At 47.1% G+C, this 17,370-nt stretch overlaps 2 protein-coding genes across 2 annotated transcripts; both read left to right on the plus strand.

The window, feature by feature from the left end:
• Positions 1 to 10,842: 10,842 nt before the first annotated feature.
• EDB91DRAFT_1239525 (uncharacterized protein) lies at positions 10,843 to 13,649 on the plus strand (the record flags this gene model as incomplete). The annotated part of the gene is made up of 10 exons (XM_041321866.1): positions 10,843 to 10,881; positions 11,072 to 11,224; positions 11,281 to 11,622; positions 11,677 to 11,897; positions 11,951 to 12,324; positions 12,371 to 12,564; positions 12,769 to 12,970; positions 13,018 to 13,239; positions 13,282 to 13,508; positions 13,563 to 13,649. The coding sequence occupies 10 exons, from the start codon at positions 10,843 to 10,845 to the stop codon at positions 13,647 to 13,649; spliced, it is 2,061 nt and encodes a 686-aa protein (XP_041171804.1).
• A 589-nt stretch (positions 13,650 to 14,238) lies between these two features.
• EDB91DRAFT_1086401 (uncharacterized protein) lies at positions 14,239 to 14,974 on the plus strand (the record flags this gene model as incomplete). The annotated part of the gene is made up of 3 exons (XM_041316043.1): positions 14,239 to 14,373; positions 14,532 to 14,790; positions 14,871 to 14,974. 3 exons carry the CDS (start codon positions 14,239 to 14,241, stop codon positions 14,972 to 14,974), a joined length of 498 nt encoding a protein of 165 aa, XP_041171805.1.
• Positions 14,975 to 17,370: the final 2,396 nt, after the last annotated feature.

The following is a 17,370-nucleotide window of genomic DNA, read 5'->3' on the forward strand; positions in this document are numbered from 1 at the left end:
CACACCCTCGAAAATTGTGGATCCCTCTGCCATTGAGGGTCTCATATTTGAGCTGAGCCAAGTTCAACTAGCCCTGGACCCATCACCTACTCCCCCAACTGCTGGAGACATTGTGGTGCCAGATGATCCATGCAACCTTTTCCCATAATACAATTCTGCTGATGACATGGATGTTGAGGTCAAGGTTGAAGTTGAAGGTGGTGATGAGGGTCATCTGGGTGAGGTTGAAATGTCTACATAATTTGGAAATCATTGAGTTCTGGGTAACATCTATCGACATCCGGGTAACTAATATTGAGTTCCAGGTATTTCATAAATTGAACAAATCACCAAGTACCGAGTACCAAGTTCCAGACACCAAGTTCTGGGCATTGAGTTCCAGGCATTGAGCACCGAAACACGAAACTAAAATAAAACATTTCATAAATTGAACAAATCACCAAGTACCGAGTGCTGAGTGCCAGGTTTCAGCACTCGGTACTTGATGCCCGGAACTTGGAACTCGGCACTCGGTGCCCAGAACTCGGTACTCGGTACTTGGTGATTTGTTCAATTTATGAAATACCCGGAACTCAATATTAGTTACCTGGATGTCAATATTTGTTACCCGGAACTCGATAGACGTTACCTGGAACTCGATAGATGTTACCCAGAACTCGGTACTCGGTACTTATACCAATACCTAGGCCTATCTGTCTATATGATACGTATCTGGGCCCACCCGTCTGTCTAATATTACCCGACGTCGGCCCACCCGTCTAGGTAAAATTCCCCACTTTGGCCCACCCATCTATGTAATATTTCCTTTCCCTATGTCGGCCCACCCGTCTATGTAATAAATAATTCACCTCACCCTCGGCCCACCCGTCTATCTAATATTAACCCACATTGGCCCACCCGTCTATATAATAAATATTTCACCTCACCCTCAGCCCACCTGTCTATCTAATATACCCCTACGTCGGCCCACCTGTCTATGTAATAAATAATTCGCCTCACCCTCGGCCCACCCGTCTACCTAATAATACCCCACGTCGGCCCACCCGTCTAAGTAAAATACCCCACATCGGCCCACCCGTCTATCTAATATTTCCCTACATCGGCCTACCCATCTATGTAATAAATATTCCACCGCTCCCTCGGCCCATCCATCTACAAAATAATACTAATACGTCGGCCCACCTGTCTATATAATAATATTTGCTATACATCTCTCCTCAGGTCTATAATATTTGTCAATCCTACTCTACATATTACCCACATGGGCCCACCCATCTCCATAATAATATTTCTCCCGGCCCATCCACCATCGTCGATGATATATATAACATCAGCATAGATGGGCCCACCCGTCAACATTGGAAATAATATTTCTCCTGGCCCACCCGTCAACATCGGGAATATACATAACATCAGCCCATAATCCGCTGGCCCGTATTACACAGGATATTATGTAGGTCGGGTGACCCGTATAGTACGGGATTTGTCACTGAAGGGGCTCATACAACTTACTATATAAATGCCAGCAGTAGCACGAGCGCATCTCAGCTTCTTTCAAGAGACTGAGATGTGAGTTATTAGTATCGTTATATTGATTAGAAAACTAAACTAACAAGTCATTAGTATACTTGTTTTATTAGGTACATAGCTCGTTATATGAGCTTCTTTCAAGAGACTGAGATTATACTTGTTTTATTAGCATGCGGTCAGCTCCCACTCGTTATTACTCACCACAGGTTATGAGCCCTGTCTTGACCATGGATACTTCACTCCCCAGCTTCAACACAACCCTGCTTAACATCCCGAAGCTTGCCAAAGACGGCTCAAACTGGATAACCTACAAGGAACGGACGTTAACAGCCATAGGGGCAAGAGGTCTGATGCGGTATACCGACAGTCGAGCAAGTGAACTGAAACCCTTCATGATTGACCTGAATACAAAGGCCGTCGTGAAGCCAGATGGGACGACCCCAACGCAGGCGGACTACAATGATCTCAATAAGAGAATTGACGAGTACCACCAGAAGAACTTGCTGGTAAAACAGCAGATATTCAGCACCATCACCGATCAGCTGCTGTTACGTGTCCAGAAGCTAAAAGACACATCCAAGATCTGGGAAGAAATATGTCAGATCCATGAGGGAAAGACGGAGCTTGTGCAAATAGACTTATGACGTTGAATGCAGAAGACCAAGTGCAACGAGGGAGGAGATGTTAGATCCCACTTCGCCGACCTCATGAGGCTCCGTGAATTGCTTGCAGGCATGGGCGTAGCGATCGCTGATACCGATTTCCATGCCATTATCCTCAGCTCTCTCCCTGAATCATACCGCCCACTCCTATCCTCCATCACTGCAGCTGCAAAGATCACGAAAACCCCCATCACCTCCTACGAATTAGTCACCATTATAACTGAAGAGTACGAACATCAGCAGCTCACCGATCGATGCCCTGGCAAGAAGGGAGCTAGCGCTGCTCTCGCTGCAAAGGAGACAAGAGGAAAAGGGCGTGCCTCACCTTCCTCCACCAATAAGATGAACCCTGACGTCACCTGTTTTAACTGCGACCACAAGGGTCATTATAAAACAGATTGTTGGAGGCCTGGAGGGGGAAAAGAGGGTCAAGGCCCCAACGAGCAGAAGAAGAGAGGGGAGAAACAACCTAAGCAGGCAGCGAATTCAGTGGCAGAAACTGAGCCGCAGGACCAATACGCCTTTGTCACCTCAGACTTGGCCAGTGTAGTGAGGGATTTGGGCCTACCCATCAAGAAGAGAGGAGCGATCGTGGACTTGGGTGCAACGTCGCACTTCTGCCCAGATCGATCAAAGTTTAACAACTTCATCAGCATTGCTCCCTAAGACGTCTATACGACGGACGGTTCAACTCTTAGCGTGATAGGTCAAGGAGACATCGAAACCGACCTCCCACTTGGCAATAGACGCACCACGGTAACACTTAAGAATGCCCTATATGCACCCACCATGGCCTTCACCCTCATTTCGACCAATCGCATGACAGTGGGTGGCCTAGCCATCCTGTTCGAGGGCCGCATGTGCAAGATCCTATTGAAGGGACCCTCCTGTCGCGTCATTGCTGAAATCCCTCCGGTTGAGGGGCTATATAGCATCGTCGCGAGCTGTCAGAAGCATCATGCGAACGTTGCGATGACCAAGCTTACCATTAATGAGGCCCATTGCATGCTAGGTCATGCATCCCAGACTGCCATCCTAGACACGGTCAAAAAGGGCTTGATCACAGGGGTAGAACTCGATAGTAGCTCTAAACCCGAATTCTGTGATGTTTGTGTCAAAGCGAAGTCAGTTTGCAAGGCTTTCCCAGACGAGAGCAGGAACCGTGCACTCACCTACGGCGAATTGGTGCACACGGATCTGTGGGGACCAGCGCAAACGACAAGTCTAGGTGGTTGCCTGTACTACATTAGCTTTACCGACGACTACAGCCGCCAAATGAAGCTTCAGTTCTTGAAACTCAAGAGTGAAGCTCTCACCACCTTCAAAGCCTATGAAGTGTGGCTAGCGCATCAATCGCCTGGAGTTCACCTAGCGAAAGTCCGTTCGGATCGAGGGGGAGAGTATCTGAGCGCTGAGTTCAACAAGTACTTGCATCAGCAAGGGATCGAGTGCCAATTAATGATACATGACTCACCCCAACAGAACGGTGTGGTGGAATGCCTCAATCGAATGCTTGTCGGACATGCGCGTGCAATGCTCATTGCAAAGGATCTCCCGAAGTACCTGTGGGCGGAAGCGATCAGCTACACAACCTGGTTAAAGAACCGACTCCCTTCCCGCGCGACCCCTGGTACTACTCCCTACGAGATCGTTCGTCATGCGAAGCCGAACCTGGCCCAAGCACATGAGTTCAGGACAAAGGTGTATGTCCATCTCCTGGAGGCGGGGAAGTTAGAGGTGAGGGCGGAAGAAGCGATTTTGTTGGAGTCGACACAGAGAGCAAGGGGTATAGAATTTACTGGCTGACGAAGCGTCGAGTCTCAGTGGAGTGGAACATTACTTTTGCACCCATTGAGGTCATAGTGGCTGACGATGTCCTGGATGAGGGGGAGCCAAACGGCTCTACCACTGCAAGCGACACCGCCAGCGATCCCAGCAATGCACCTAGCGTCCAGACCATCCCCCAACTGCCCTCTACTCCACCCAGACCAACCATCAAACACTCTATCACACCACTGCCGGCGCCACGCGTCATGCAAAGTAGACCACTCCCTGGGTACTATGCAAGACTGCAAGAAGGGGAAACAGCATCAGTTGCGATTGAGTCCCTACTGGAGGCATCAGAGCTAGACCTACTTGATGAAGACTCCCATATCCATCTTGCTGTGGCCACCGCAGAACCAGAACCAAGCCTGCAACAAGCCTTGAATGGACCTGATGGAGTTGAGTGGCAGGAAGCACTAGATTATGAGATAAGTCAGCTAGAGAAACTCAGGACTTGGGACATCATAGACGCACCTCACGGCACTAACCTCATACAGTGTCACTTCATCTTGGCCACCAAATGCGGTCCTGATGGCAAGAAGCTGAAACTTCGGGCCCGTCTCGTCGTGAATGGTCAGAGGCAACAGTATGGAGTCAATTACTTCAACACATTCACGCCCACCGCCAACATGAGCACTATTCGAACTGTTCTAATGATGGCTGTGCAGAGAGACTGGGAGATACACCAGGTGGATGTTAGGTACCGTGCTGGCTCAAGAGGCAGAGGGGTCGGGGCTTGGCTTCAGCTCTTGCGCTGTGCCCTTAGCCAAGTATGTGCCCCGAATTTGGAGCGGGTCTGACATTGTCTGACGGTAGGACAAGTGGACCACTTGGGTCCGCTTTGGGGGTCGGGGAGTAAGAGCTGCTAGCGGCGGACCAACTAGGAGCGGAGCAGAGAAGGTGGGGAATGATGCGGAGGGTGGATAGGAACCAGGGAGATATTTTGATAAGAGTGGAGATGGTGGCGGATAATGCAGAGGATAGGAAAAGGGGTGATAGGAGGATATTGATAGGGGCAGGGTAATAAGGGAAAGACTTAGAGCACGGCTCTAAGTTGGAGCGGAGGGTCAGAGGGTCGGAGGTGACAACAAGTTGAGACTTGTGTCCAGAGGAGGCAAGGTCCTACTGAGAATTCTCACAGGATATAACTTCAAGAAGACAAGTAATATTAAGACTAAGGAAAAATATCTAAGTACAGGATATGTTATATACTTCTATGTATGAGGCAGTGATCAGGATAACTATGCAGTAAAGCTATGTACCAAGGATATAGTTTGTAAGTATTTTACATAGGCGAAGACATAAGTCGGAGCAGATATCAATATGTACGTGTCGGATCAGTGATCAAGCGGTAATAGGAATTACCGGTTATCTGGAAGTGAGGGTCTATGTACCGAAAAGGAAAGCATATACCTAAAGGGGAAAGAGGTCCAGTTGAATGGAGAGATTATGGAAGGGGACCGGTTGAGTGGTTGAGCGGATGCATAGGGCGGACTGTGGACTTGTGATTGGGTGGAGCGGAGGATGAATGGAGCGGAGGGGGTTGGAAAGTGGAGTGGATATTGATATGGGAGCGGTTGGATCAGGTATATGACAGTGGATATCAAAAGTGCATACCTCTATGCGAGTATCCAGGAGGAGATATACATGAGGGCGCCACCCGGCTATCTGAACGATGGTCAGCGAGGAAAGGTGTTGAAGTTGCGAAGAAGCTTACCTGGACTGAAGCAAGTGGGCTTCAAGTGGGCTGAAGAGCTAGCGAGCATCTTTGCGAAACTGGGGTTCATGCGTTCAAAGGTGGATCAGGCCGTCTATTTCAAACGCACCAAAGAAGAGCATGTCGTCATCACCGTATCAGTCAATGATATGGCTGTCACTTCCAACCACATCTCCCATATCAACCGCTTCAAAGTGCAGCTACTCGAATACTTTGAGATTTCAGACCTGGGTGAACTCAACTGGCTCCTAGGATTGAAGGTAACAAGAGATTGCAAAGCACGCACCTTGACCCTCTCGCAGAAGGCATATGTTACACCAAAGTATAATGCAGTCAAACAATCAATCAACTAAGACCAAAGGTCTGTCAATACGTTCTAGACAACTGTCTAAAGAATGCCCAAGTTCAAGTAAAGGCTAAGTACTGAAGAGGTAACTTAGAATCAAGTCAGAGTGATCAGAGGAAAACCAGCGTAGGTTAAGCTGAAGAATCAGTGTCACCTAGCCAGGGTTTATATAGTAAACAGGGTACAGGGCATTACGTAATAATAGGTAATGATCAGTAAGCTACATGTGTAAGCAATGAGGCGTCTGAGTCATACTGAACTAAATATAGATTGATAAGAGTCATGCATAGTCAGCGTGGATCAAGGAAAAGAAGAAAAGAAGTTCATAGAACAACACAGCCATAACAGCATATGTGGATACCATAGTCGAACCTTTTTACCTGGGCGACGCGAAGAATGCACTGACGCCAATGGAACCCGGTACCACCCTGTCCATAGATCAATCCCCCAGCACCGCGACAGAACTACAGGCGATGCGTGACATACCATACCAACGGGCCATTGGCTCACTCATGTATGTGGCCACGAGCACACGACCTGATATCGTGTTCGCTGTAGCCACCCTTTTGCAGTTCATGCGCAACCTGGGCAGAACCCACTGGGAGGCCAGTAAGCGTGCTTTACGGTATCTGAAAGGTACAGCCAACTTTGAGCTCACCCTTGGTTCCACGGACAGAGGCATCAAAGCATTCATCAACGCCAACTGGGCATTGCAACCGCACAGACTGTCATATACTGGATCCAAGTATCCCCAGTACCACCTATAAGCATCCCCACCCCTGGTCCGACCCCCTGTTTCCCCATCCGCTCCATCCCTCCTTCCCCTGACAATGCATGAAGTGCATCTCAGCAGGATTAGCCCTGCTACCTCCGCCCGACCCCGTTCTGCTTTCCCGACATTACCCCTATGTCCCCCAACCCCATACCCCTTCCATCCGACCCTATCTGGGGTTCCGCTCCTCCACCCTATTGGTCTGCCCGATCCTACTCCTACTCCCTCCGCTTTTCCTGACCCACAGGGGTCCTTCAGTTCCGCTCGTATTCCCCCACCTGACTATTAGTCCGTCCGACCGCCTCACCGGTCCACTCCTAGACTAGGAACCACTCAACTGGTCCTATCCCTGTTTAGTATCATAGTTCCGCTTTTCGGATCACCGGTAATTCCTATACCCTAGCGATTTCTGATCCGTCGTGTACATACTTTTCTCCGAGCCTCATTCTCATATGTCTCAGTCACCCCATTGTAATCCTGTACACTCAGCACATAGCCTTCTGCTATGCTATGCTCCTTACTTAGAGTATATAAACCTATGTACCTTCGTCTGTAGATACTCAGTCTGAATATTACCTTTTCTAAGCCCTGCTCTTCTGTCCTTTGACTTAAAAGTCTTTCCCAAGTCAAAACTCCTGTTCCCCAGCCTAGGGGACCCCAGTCGGGCCTCATCTCTAGGTTCGGGTCTGCTTTCCGGATTCGTGATCCTCCGATCCTGTGTTCTGCTATCTGCTTTCCTCCCCGCTTTCCTCCGTTCCTTCCGTCCCCTGGTTCTTCCTGTTCCTCGGGTTTTCTCCGCTCCTTCCCGTCGTTTCCGTCCCTCGTTCTGTCCCCGTTCCTATCCTGTCCTCCGTTTCCGCTATCCTGTTCGGGTCCTCGTTCCTCCTCCTTCCCGTTCCGGACTCCCTGTGCATCAAATCCAATCCCTACACTCCCCTCATATCCGCCCCCCTCCGTTCCGCTCTGCCTCGGACTTCATCTGAGCAGTACCTCCCGCTCTGTTCCTACTGTGGGTTCCGACCCCAGTAGTCCCCCGCCCGACTTTCCCATGCTCACCTAGTAGTCCGACGGTCCTCCTTCAGAGGATCCCCATTCCGACGTCCTGTCAGAACCAATAGAACTCGCATCGGACTACATCCCGAAATTAGGGGCACGTACTCAGGTAAGGGGCGCAGCATACGAGCTGAAGCCAAGCCCCCCAGACTCCGCTTTACCCCGAGCATGGTCTTAACACAGACACTCGATGTCTGGCTACATTGTCATGCTTAACGGAGGTCCCATAGCATGGAGTGCACAGAAGCAACCACTGATTGTGTTATCTACAGCTGAGGCTGAGTATATCGCATTGATGAGCGTTGCAAGAGAGGTACTTTACCTTCAGTTGCTCATCGGTGAACTCTATGAACCTACCCCACTCCCCACACCCATCTTCTGCAACAACCAAGCGGCAATTGCACTTGGATCAAATGGAAAGTTCCAATCGCAAATGAAACACATCGACCTCTGCTATCACTTCATCCGTTCTCACGTTAAGAACGGAATGTTCCAGCTATTCTATTGTCCGACCAATGATCTTCTTTCAAGAGACTGAGATGTGAGTTATTAGTATCATTATATCGATTAGAAAACTAAACTAATGAGTCATTAGTATACTTGTTTTATTAGGTACATAGCTCGTTATATGAGCTTCTTTCAAGAGACTGAGATTATACTTGTTTTATTAGCATGCGGTCAGCTCCCACTCATTAGTACTCACCACAGGTACTTGAAGCATTTACCTGTTCTACCTATCTAATCATGTACTAAATTATCTTCCTGCTGGCAATGCCTCCCGCCCCGAGCTTATACTCCCCGACTTCTATTTGGCGCATTGTCATATACCTGATCCGACCGCTCCGATACTAATATCCGCTCCGCTTTCCGACCCCTCCACCCCATTCATCCTCTGCTCTGTCCTATCACAAGTCTGCATTCCGCCCTGTGCGTCCACTCAACTGCTCAACCGGTCCCCTTCCATAATCTCTCCATTCAACTGGACCTCTTTCCCCTTTAGGTATATGCTTTCCTTTTCAGTACATAGACCCTCACTTCCAGATCACCGGTAATTCCTATTACCGCTCGATCGCTGATCTGATGCGTACATATTGATATCCACCCCGACTTATGTCTTCGCCTATGTAAAATACTTACAAACTATATCCTTGGTACATAGCCTTACTGCATAGTTATCCTGATCACTGCCTCATACATAGAAGTATATAACATATCCTGTACTTAGATATTTTTCCTTAGTCTTAATATTACTTGTCTTCTTGAAGTTATATCCTGTGAGAATTCTCAGTAGGACCTTGCCTCCTCTGGACACAAGTCTCAACTTGTTGTCACCTCCGACCCTCTGACCCTCCGCTCCAACTTAGAGCCGTGCTCTAAGTCTTTCCCTTATTACCCTGCCCCTATCAATATCCTCCTATCACCCCTTTTCCTATCCTCTGCATTATTCGCCGCCATCTCCGCTCTTATCAAAATATCTCCCTGGTTCCTATCCACCCTCCGCATCATTCCCCACCTTCTCTGCTCCGCTCCTAGTTGGTCCGCCGCTAGCAGCTCTTACTCCCTGACCCCCAAAGCGGACCCAAGCGGTCCACTCGTCCTACCGTCAGACAATGTCAGACCCGCTCCAAATTCGGGGCACATACTTGGCTAAGGGCGCAGCGCAAGAGCTGAAGCCAAGCCCCGACCCCTCTGCCTCTTGAGCTGGCACGGTACCTAACACGCATCAGTAAAATATCACATTACTTAAGCTGCCTTAAACAGACTTAACTCGCACTTAAGTGACTTTGCAGAAGTTGACACACTTTGCCAAAATTTCAACTTCAACATGTTCAGAAAAAAGTTGTTGGGTTATGTTAACATACATATTTTATTATAGTTTGCACTAAAAAAATCAAGATATGCCAAGTGAATGTTGCAGGAGAGAGCAAACAGTTTTCAGCCAAGTCAGCCAAGTTGATTAAGTAACGTGGTATTTTACTGATGTGCATTCCCACGCACTCCTGATACCCTCCACCATAGCATACGACGCCCAACACCTCCACGCCCAACACCTCCACACCCAATGCCTCCCAGCCCAATTGCCTCCTAGCCCAATACCTCCCAGCCCAATACCTCACAGCCCAATGCCTCCTACCCCTAAATATTTACTCCCCACCATCTATTTGGAGCATTTCCATGCACTCCTGGTACTCTCCACCACAGCATACAATGTCCACCACCTCCTGAGTCCCAGCCTCTCAGATCTCACTGACCACAATTGTCACCGGTCTCATATTGGGCCCTGCCTCCTTCGATATAGCCCACCATAGCACTATGCAGCATTTTCACCCCATACTTGTAATGTGTCCTCTGCCTCATGATTGCCATGTGTACTAGGCTTGTATGTATGCCCTCTGCTACTCTCTCTCTGCCCTCTCAATGTCTCACTCACAGAGATCAACCAAAATAAGTGGCTTGTCTAAATCAGTCATCACACATGGTTTCAAATGCGGTCAGCGTACTTCTGGTGTGCTTACTGCTTCAGCTCAAAAGAAGCACATGGATGCTGTTGATGCTAGGTGCCAGTCTGAGTTGTGAGGTATGTCCATTGCATGACCACCACTCAGAGCTGATGTAGTCTTAGAGTTGAATGCAGTGGATCGAGAAAATGTCAAGAGCATGCTTGCTGATCAAGGCATGATCACTAATGACATACCATATGAGCCAGCCCCAGGTGATGAGGGACTTGACCTCAGCCACGAAGGTGGCAAATATGAGGCTTTTGAAGGGCTGTCTCACACAATGGCAGACCTTTTTGGATTGTAGGTGTGTGATTTGTTTTGTTTGTACATACACACTTATCAATTCCTTGTCAGCCGCTATGTGGACCCTAGGACTCAACATGATCATACCAACCTTCAAAAAAATCATTGGGACATGCAAATGAACGAACTCATTCATGCCTATCTGGACTACCGATCTCGTGATTCTGGGGATGGTATACCTACTGTCTTGAATGAAAATGACAATCCTTCTCTCAATACTGCCCCAGTACTCAGCAACATTGAGCTTGTTGATACTTTCTGTAGGTCCTGACTATTGTTGCCACTGCTTATACTCAAGTTTGACCTGCAGTTCGGCACCAAACATCATTCAATGTACTGCCATGCCATAAGTACCCCAATGAGACACTGATTTATAATGGTTATCTTGGGTGTTTACCTTTGTTTCTGAACATTGCTATCAGCCTTCATACTCTTGCAGCCTATCGGCAAGCTCACCGGACTTATCCCCAATTCACCATCCAGGCGCAATGCAAAACACTGTGCCACTTGCATGATGTTTGTACTACCTTACTTTTTTGCATTTATTTACACTTCAACCTACCCTTCTTCAGATGCTGTATCACCCATATCTCTGCTCTCAATTTTCTGCTGCTTATGACACTTTTCTTGACATTGTCTATCATGTTGATGTATTGCTGAAGCAGGCACTCAAGCATGACACTCCAAACTGGCGGCTGTTGAATGTGTGCCCAGCATGTACTTACAAACTGGTAGATGAATCGCCACTCCAATTTGCTTGGTTTGCCACCATTGACGGCAATAATAGCCTTAAGCGCTGGGCATCTTCAAGTCCTAATTCTGTTCCTCGTGATGACTCTCATCGGCTGAGATCGGACTACTGGATCAGTCGTGAGGCAGTAGATAAATTCAAAGACGAAGTCAGGTCCAGAACTGTGGGTGTACTTCGTATCATCAGTTTTAAGTATGTAAAATAACCCTATGACCAGGCACTCGACAAGAACGACAAGGTCGATAACTGGGAGGATGTACGTGATGGCAAAGAAGCCCCAGGCAAGGCTGTTTTCCATTGTACAGCCCATTGGTGCAATGCTGGACCTGAACAACACAAGAAAATGTTTTCAGTTTTCGATGAATCTGGTATTTTCATCACTGCATGCCATCACTGTTTTGTCTTGGTAGCCTGCAATATGATTCACAGTGGAGAATTGTGAGCACCGACACCACCAGGACCAGATATACTGAAACTCATCCATTATTTAGAGTGAAGTATCCGCTTGCTATAATCAATCACCTAATGGCTGTATATGGGCAGAATGGCTCATGCGCTTATGACATTGGTTGCGCATTTTCGAAGACACTGAGTACTAGTTCTTTGGGTTTGTGTGCAGATGCACTTGCTTTATGCATGATGGTGTGCACATTCCATGGACATGCTCATAACCACAAATGCCAGCTGGACTGGCACCCTATGTATATCAGCAGGACTGGCCACACCGAAGGTGAAGGCTGCGAACATATATTCTCACCATTGAATGAGCTCACATGGAGTACGCGACACGCTAGTCCTTTCCATTGGCATCAGTCTATTGAGGAACATTTCAACTTCTGGGATGCCAATAAATATGCCACCTTGAGTAAGCAATTTTTGTCAGTGGCACCTCTGATCCTGAAATCTCATAGGCAAATTTTTGTTCAATCATTACCAGGAAGCAATACATGTCATTCAAACCTTACAAGCCAAGCTCTCCATCATCAAACGCAAATTAAATCTGGATGATGCAGACTTTGTGAAGTTCTACGATGAGGAAAAGTTGTATCTTGATCACTTGAAAGAACCTCCAATCCGAGATTGTCTTTGTATTCAATATGTTGAAGTCCTAGACAACCTTGACTCATGCCAGTGAGTGGCTGTCTCATATAATACTATTTTGTTAAATAGGTTAAATGGCAGGGAGGAATGGAACACTGCTTGATTGGCTGCCAATAATGTGCTAACCACTGTTGGAGTTGGTGATTTTGTAGAGATCCATGCCACCCTTACTACAGCTCGCATTTGTGTTGATGCTGCTTAAGCAAAGGTGCAAAATGCAGAAGCCTTAGTTGCCCACATGGAAATTCAACTTCGCATTGAGGAGCGCTGGGTTATTGGGGGTCCCAAATACATTCAGTTCAAAGAAGAAGCAACATTGGGCAAGTATCGCATGGCGTTAAATGAACTGGAGTGCCTTGTAGTCATGAGGCTTTTTGAGCTCTCAAAGCTTTCTTTGTCGGGCACAGGTAGTATGTTTCATCTCATTATATTTTACCATTTTCATATTTGCTTTCAGGATATAAACTATGTCAGCAAATCAGAAAGGCACTACAGCACTGTTCGGAGGCAATTTGCAATGCGATCAACTGGTACAATACCCAGGCTGCTGCACTTAACCTGCCACATCCAAAATTGTCCTGGAAGGACATTGCAGAGTACAGCTTCTTGGGAGAATTTGACTTATTGTGTCACTCACGTACTGACATCCGTGAACTTGACTGGATGAAACCTGCTCACCGTGAGGCCACCACAAAATATTTCAAATTGTTGCATGCATGAGAAGAAGTATCTTGCCTCAATGTCAAAGTCCGTCGATTATTCACCTTTGTCCATAACGAGGAAATGGAGACCAAAAAAGTTATTATGGACCTTCAATTGTCTAATCCCCTCCTCGCATCTGAGCTGCAGCGACAATGGCGAAGTCACTTGGCCACCAACATGTTTCACATCTTCCATCTCAATCAGATCAAGGACCTCCCAAGTTACTCAGGCATGTGGGGCATTGGAGTACATTCCCACATAGGAGGAGATTCGGATGTGCATGATATCATCATTTCTGAGTATGCAGACACAGACATCATCCAGCAGGAGGAGCATGCCGAAGATATGGAGAATATGGCTAGCTATCTTGATTCCGTTGTAGATTAATACTTTGTCATATGTTGCATAGAAGAATAAATACTTTCTATGATAGCTTTTCACTGCAATGTTCAGTCAATTGGTGTGAGCTGGCTTGGTATGTATTGTATGCAGGAGTTATCATATCCCCTTCCTACATATCATCTGCTATTTTCAATTGATGCGAGGGTACTTGGTATGCAGTAGTTATCATATTCCCTTCTACATATCATCTGCTAGCTACTGTACTTTCAACTATTGATGTGTTTTGATGGATTGTAATTTGTAAACTGGTGACTCCAACTTGAAATCAGTCATGCTCAGGGGCAGGTTCTCAACATACTTTTCATCCTGTAGTGCTTAAGTTCTCTGGATATATTCCCTGCTACATATGCATCTACTACTTGGGACTTGACGTATATTTAAATGTATGGCCACACTATCTACTTGTAGCAGTGTACTGACATGATTCAGTACTCAGGTGTGGCAAGTTGCATTTCCTAGTATACTATGCATCTATGACTCAGGTGACTAGTACCATTACAAGCACTCGCCATCTATTTTTGACCATCAACTTTAGCTTGACTCTCAATCACATACCACCTCCATCTCAACAGCAATGTCCCAATCAAAAGCCACCAAACTTCCCCCCATAACCATGGAACTGTCTTTCTCAGTCCAGAGCATAGTGGCACTTTACGGCTCTACTTTTGCAGAAGGTTTCGGAAATTCCGAGCAACAGGCTGCAGCCCATGTGCTGCTTTGACATGATGTTCATCTTGACGGAACTCACTACCACGCCAGGAAACCAGGCGGCCTTCATCCATCCTATGCAGCATTCAACTCTTTTGTTATGACAAAGGACTGTTCCCTCTCTTGCAAAGAGTTTGATTGAATCAAATACTCTTGCAGATTGCCATGCAAGACCATCTTGATGGAGGGATATTGATTGTCATTCACTGCCCAGGTTTCAAAGCCAACACCACACCCTCTCCAGAAGAGGTGGCACTCAACTTGTATGTCACTCCCTGTGAGCTGCAGGAGAGCCCCACACAAATCGGTGGAGATGTTGCCACCTTGGTTCAAGCTTTTTGTGAGGAATTTGTTGTTCCACACATGGAACACTTCATGAAGCATTGTCAAATCAAAGGTATCGAGGCACCACATCATTGTAAGTCAGTTTCAGTACATTTTTCCATCATACATCTTTTCATGGTCTTTTCCAGTCACCTCCATGTGTATCAATCTTAGCAAGCTGCCACACCTTCCAGCACCTTGTGATCCTGCTGGGGCATGTATCCAGTGTTCAGGATATCCTAAAGAGTCTTTTGAACGGGATCTCGCATCTGGATTGAAGAGTTCAAATTCTTCGGCTGCTATTCACCATGCCACTGCTCAAGTGTCTACTGGTCCTCGTGGTACTACTCAAGCATCCATTCCCTGTGGTACTGCTCAAGTGTCCAATCCTTGCACTCAGATCTATCATCATCGTCCAGCAGATGTGTTTCTCATGAAGCCGATAGTTTCAGGTCCACTGCTTGTTAGTATTGGCCTGCATACTGACACCATTCTTGATCGGTTCGAACTGTGTGATGAAATCCTTCCGAAGTTGCACACCTTGACCACCACAGTTTGTAATACCTGTTGGGAGGAAAATCTGTGCTCTCTGAAATGGGGCCTCAATTATGAGCAAGTGTTAAGGTCATGCTCAAGGGAGAGGTTACTCAAAGGGCTTTGGCTTCAGCTCATGCGCTGCGCCCCTTACCCAAGTATGTGCCCTTTAATTTCTGGGGGACAGAGGGGAAGTCTGATGGAAGTCCGGGGAGTTCCGGAGGACTAGTGTCGGTGGAGTTCGGTGGAACTCTGGAAGGCTTATGTGGGGATGGAGTAAGGCTACTATGGAAGTCCGGAGTAGAAACAGAACAGAGGTTAGACTACCCTAAGGTAGAGCCGGAGAAGTAGTCCTAAGGTTTAACCCCTAAGACTCGGAGGTGGACAAGAGGTGAGACTCAAGTCCGGAGATTGCAGGAATGAGCAGAACTAAGATGATATTCGAACTGAGGAGTTCCAGAGTTTTACAGGAGTTTATATACTGTAGGTATCATGTAAGTAAATCAGTCAGCACAGTAAAGGCTATGTCCGAAGCATATGGAGGGTCTATTAGTAAGTGTACAACAGATCAAGGAAATGAGGTCGGAAATGAAGTACCAACGGATGGATCAGTAAGCAAAGCGGAAAGGTGTACAACCGGTAACCGGAGAGCAGTGTTCTAAAAAGGAGATAGGTGTAAGTCCAGAGATGAAAGCAGAGCGCTGGGTGGAACAGGACAGAGAACTGGACTTTTATAGGGCAGAATCTGGAATTCCGGATCCGGATGTATGGGATATAGTGTCAGAGAAAATAGGGGTAGTGTTGGAGGAGCAGAATAGAGTTGGGCGGAAGTAGCAGGGCTAGTCCTGCTGAAATGCACTTCATACATTGTCGGAGAAGCAGGGATGGAGCAGATGGGGAAACAGGGGGTCGGACTAGTGATAGGGATGTTCACAGGTGGTATTGGAGGTGCTCGGATCCGGTATATGACAGCAAGCATCTAAACTTAATTGGGCTCTTCATGCTGATTTGCAGCTCAGCTCAGGCTTCAGGGTAAGCAAGATCTAATATTTGATGCTTCACATTGTGCTAAAGTTTGACACAAGGCTTCTTCTTCACCCTCTATTTTTTACGCCGAAGTATAATGCAGGCAAACAATCAACCAATAAGACCAAAGGTCTGTCAATACGTTCTAGACAAATGTCTAAAGAATGCCCAAGTTCAAATAAGACTAAGTACCGAAGAGGTAACTTAGAACCAAGTCAGAATGATCAGAGGAAAACCTAGCGTAGGTTAAGCTGAAGAATCAGCATCACCTAGCCAGGGTTTATATAGTAACCTGGGTACAGGGTATGACATAATAATAGGTAATGATCAGTAAGCTACATGTGTAAGTAATGAGGTGTCTGAGTCATACCGAACTAAATATAGAGCGATAAGAGTCGTGCATAGTCGGCGTGGATCAAGGGAAAGAAGAAAAGAAGTTCATAGAATGACACAGCCATAACACTATTTGGCAGATTGTTAGGATTGTGGCACTAGTTTTGGTTACCCTTGCTGGTTGCTGTGCTTTTTACCTTTTTATCTTGTTTTCTTGTAGATCATGTGTTAGGTACCGTGCTGACTCAGGAAGCAGAGGGGTCAGGGCTTGGCTTCAGCTCTTGCGCTGCACCCTTAGCCTGAGTACGTGCCCCGAATTTGGAGTGGGTCTGACGTTGTCTGACATGTAGGATGAATGGACCGCTTTGAGGGTTGGGGAGTAAGAGCTACCAGCGGCAGGCTGACTAGGAGCGGAGTGGAGAAGGTGAGGAGTGATGTAGAGAGTGGATAGGAGCAGGGGAATGTTGGTAGGGGCGGGGAAGGTGGAGGATAATGTGGAGGGGTGAAGGAGGATATTTGATAGGGGCGGAGTAATAAGGGAAAGACTTAGAGCACGGCTCTAAGTCGGAGCGGAGGGTCAGAGGGTCGGAGGTGACAGCAAGTTGAGACTTGTGTCCAGAGGAGGCAAGGTCCTACTGAGAATTCTCACAAGATGTCACTGCGAGAAGACAAGTAATATCAAGACTAAGGAAAATATCTAAGTACAGGATATGTTATATACTTCTATGTATGAGGCAGTGATCAGGATAACTATGTAGTAAAGCTATGTACCAAGGATATA

The sequence above is a fragment of the Suillus paluster genome, assembly GCF_016628075.1.
Source record: "Suillus paluster strain FC165 chromosome Unknown EDB91scaffold_94, whole genome shotgun sequence".
NCBI classification, from domain to species: domain Eukaryota; kingdom Fungi; phylum Basidiomycota; class Agaricomycetes; order Boletales; family Suillaceae; genus Suillus; species Suillus paluster.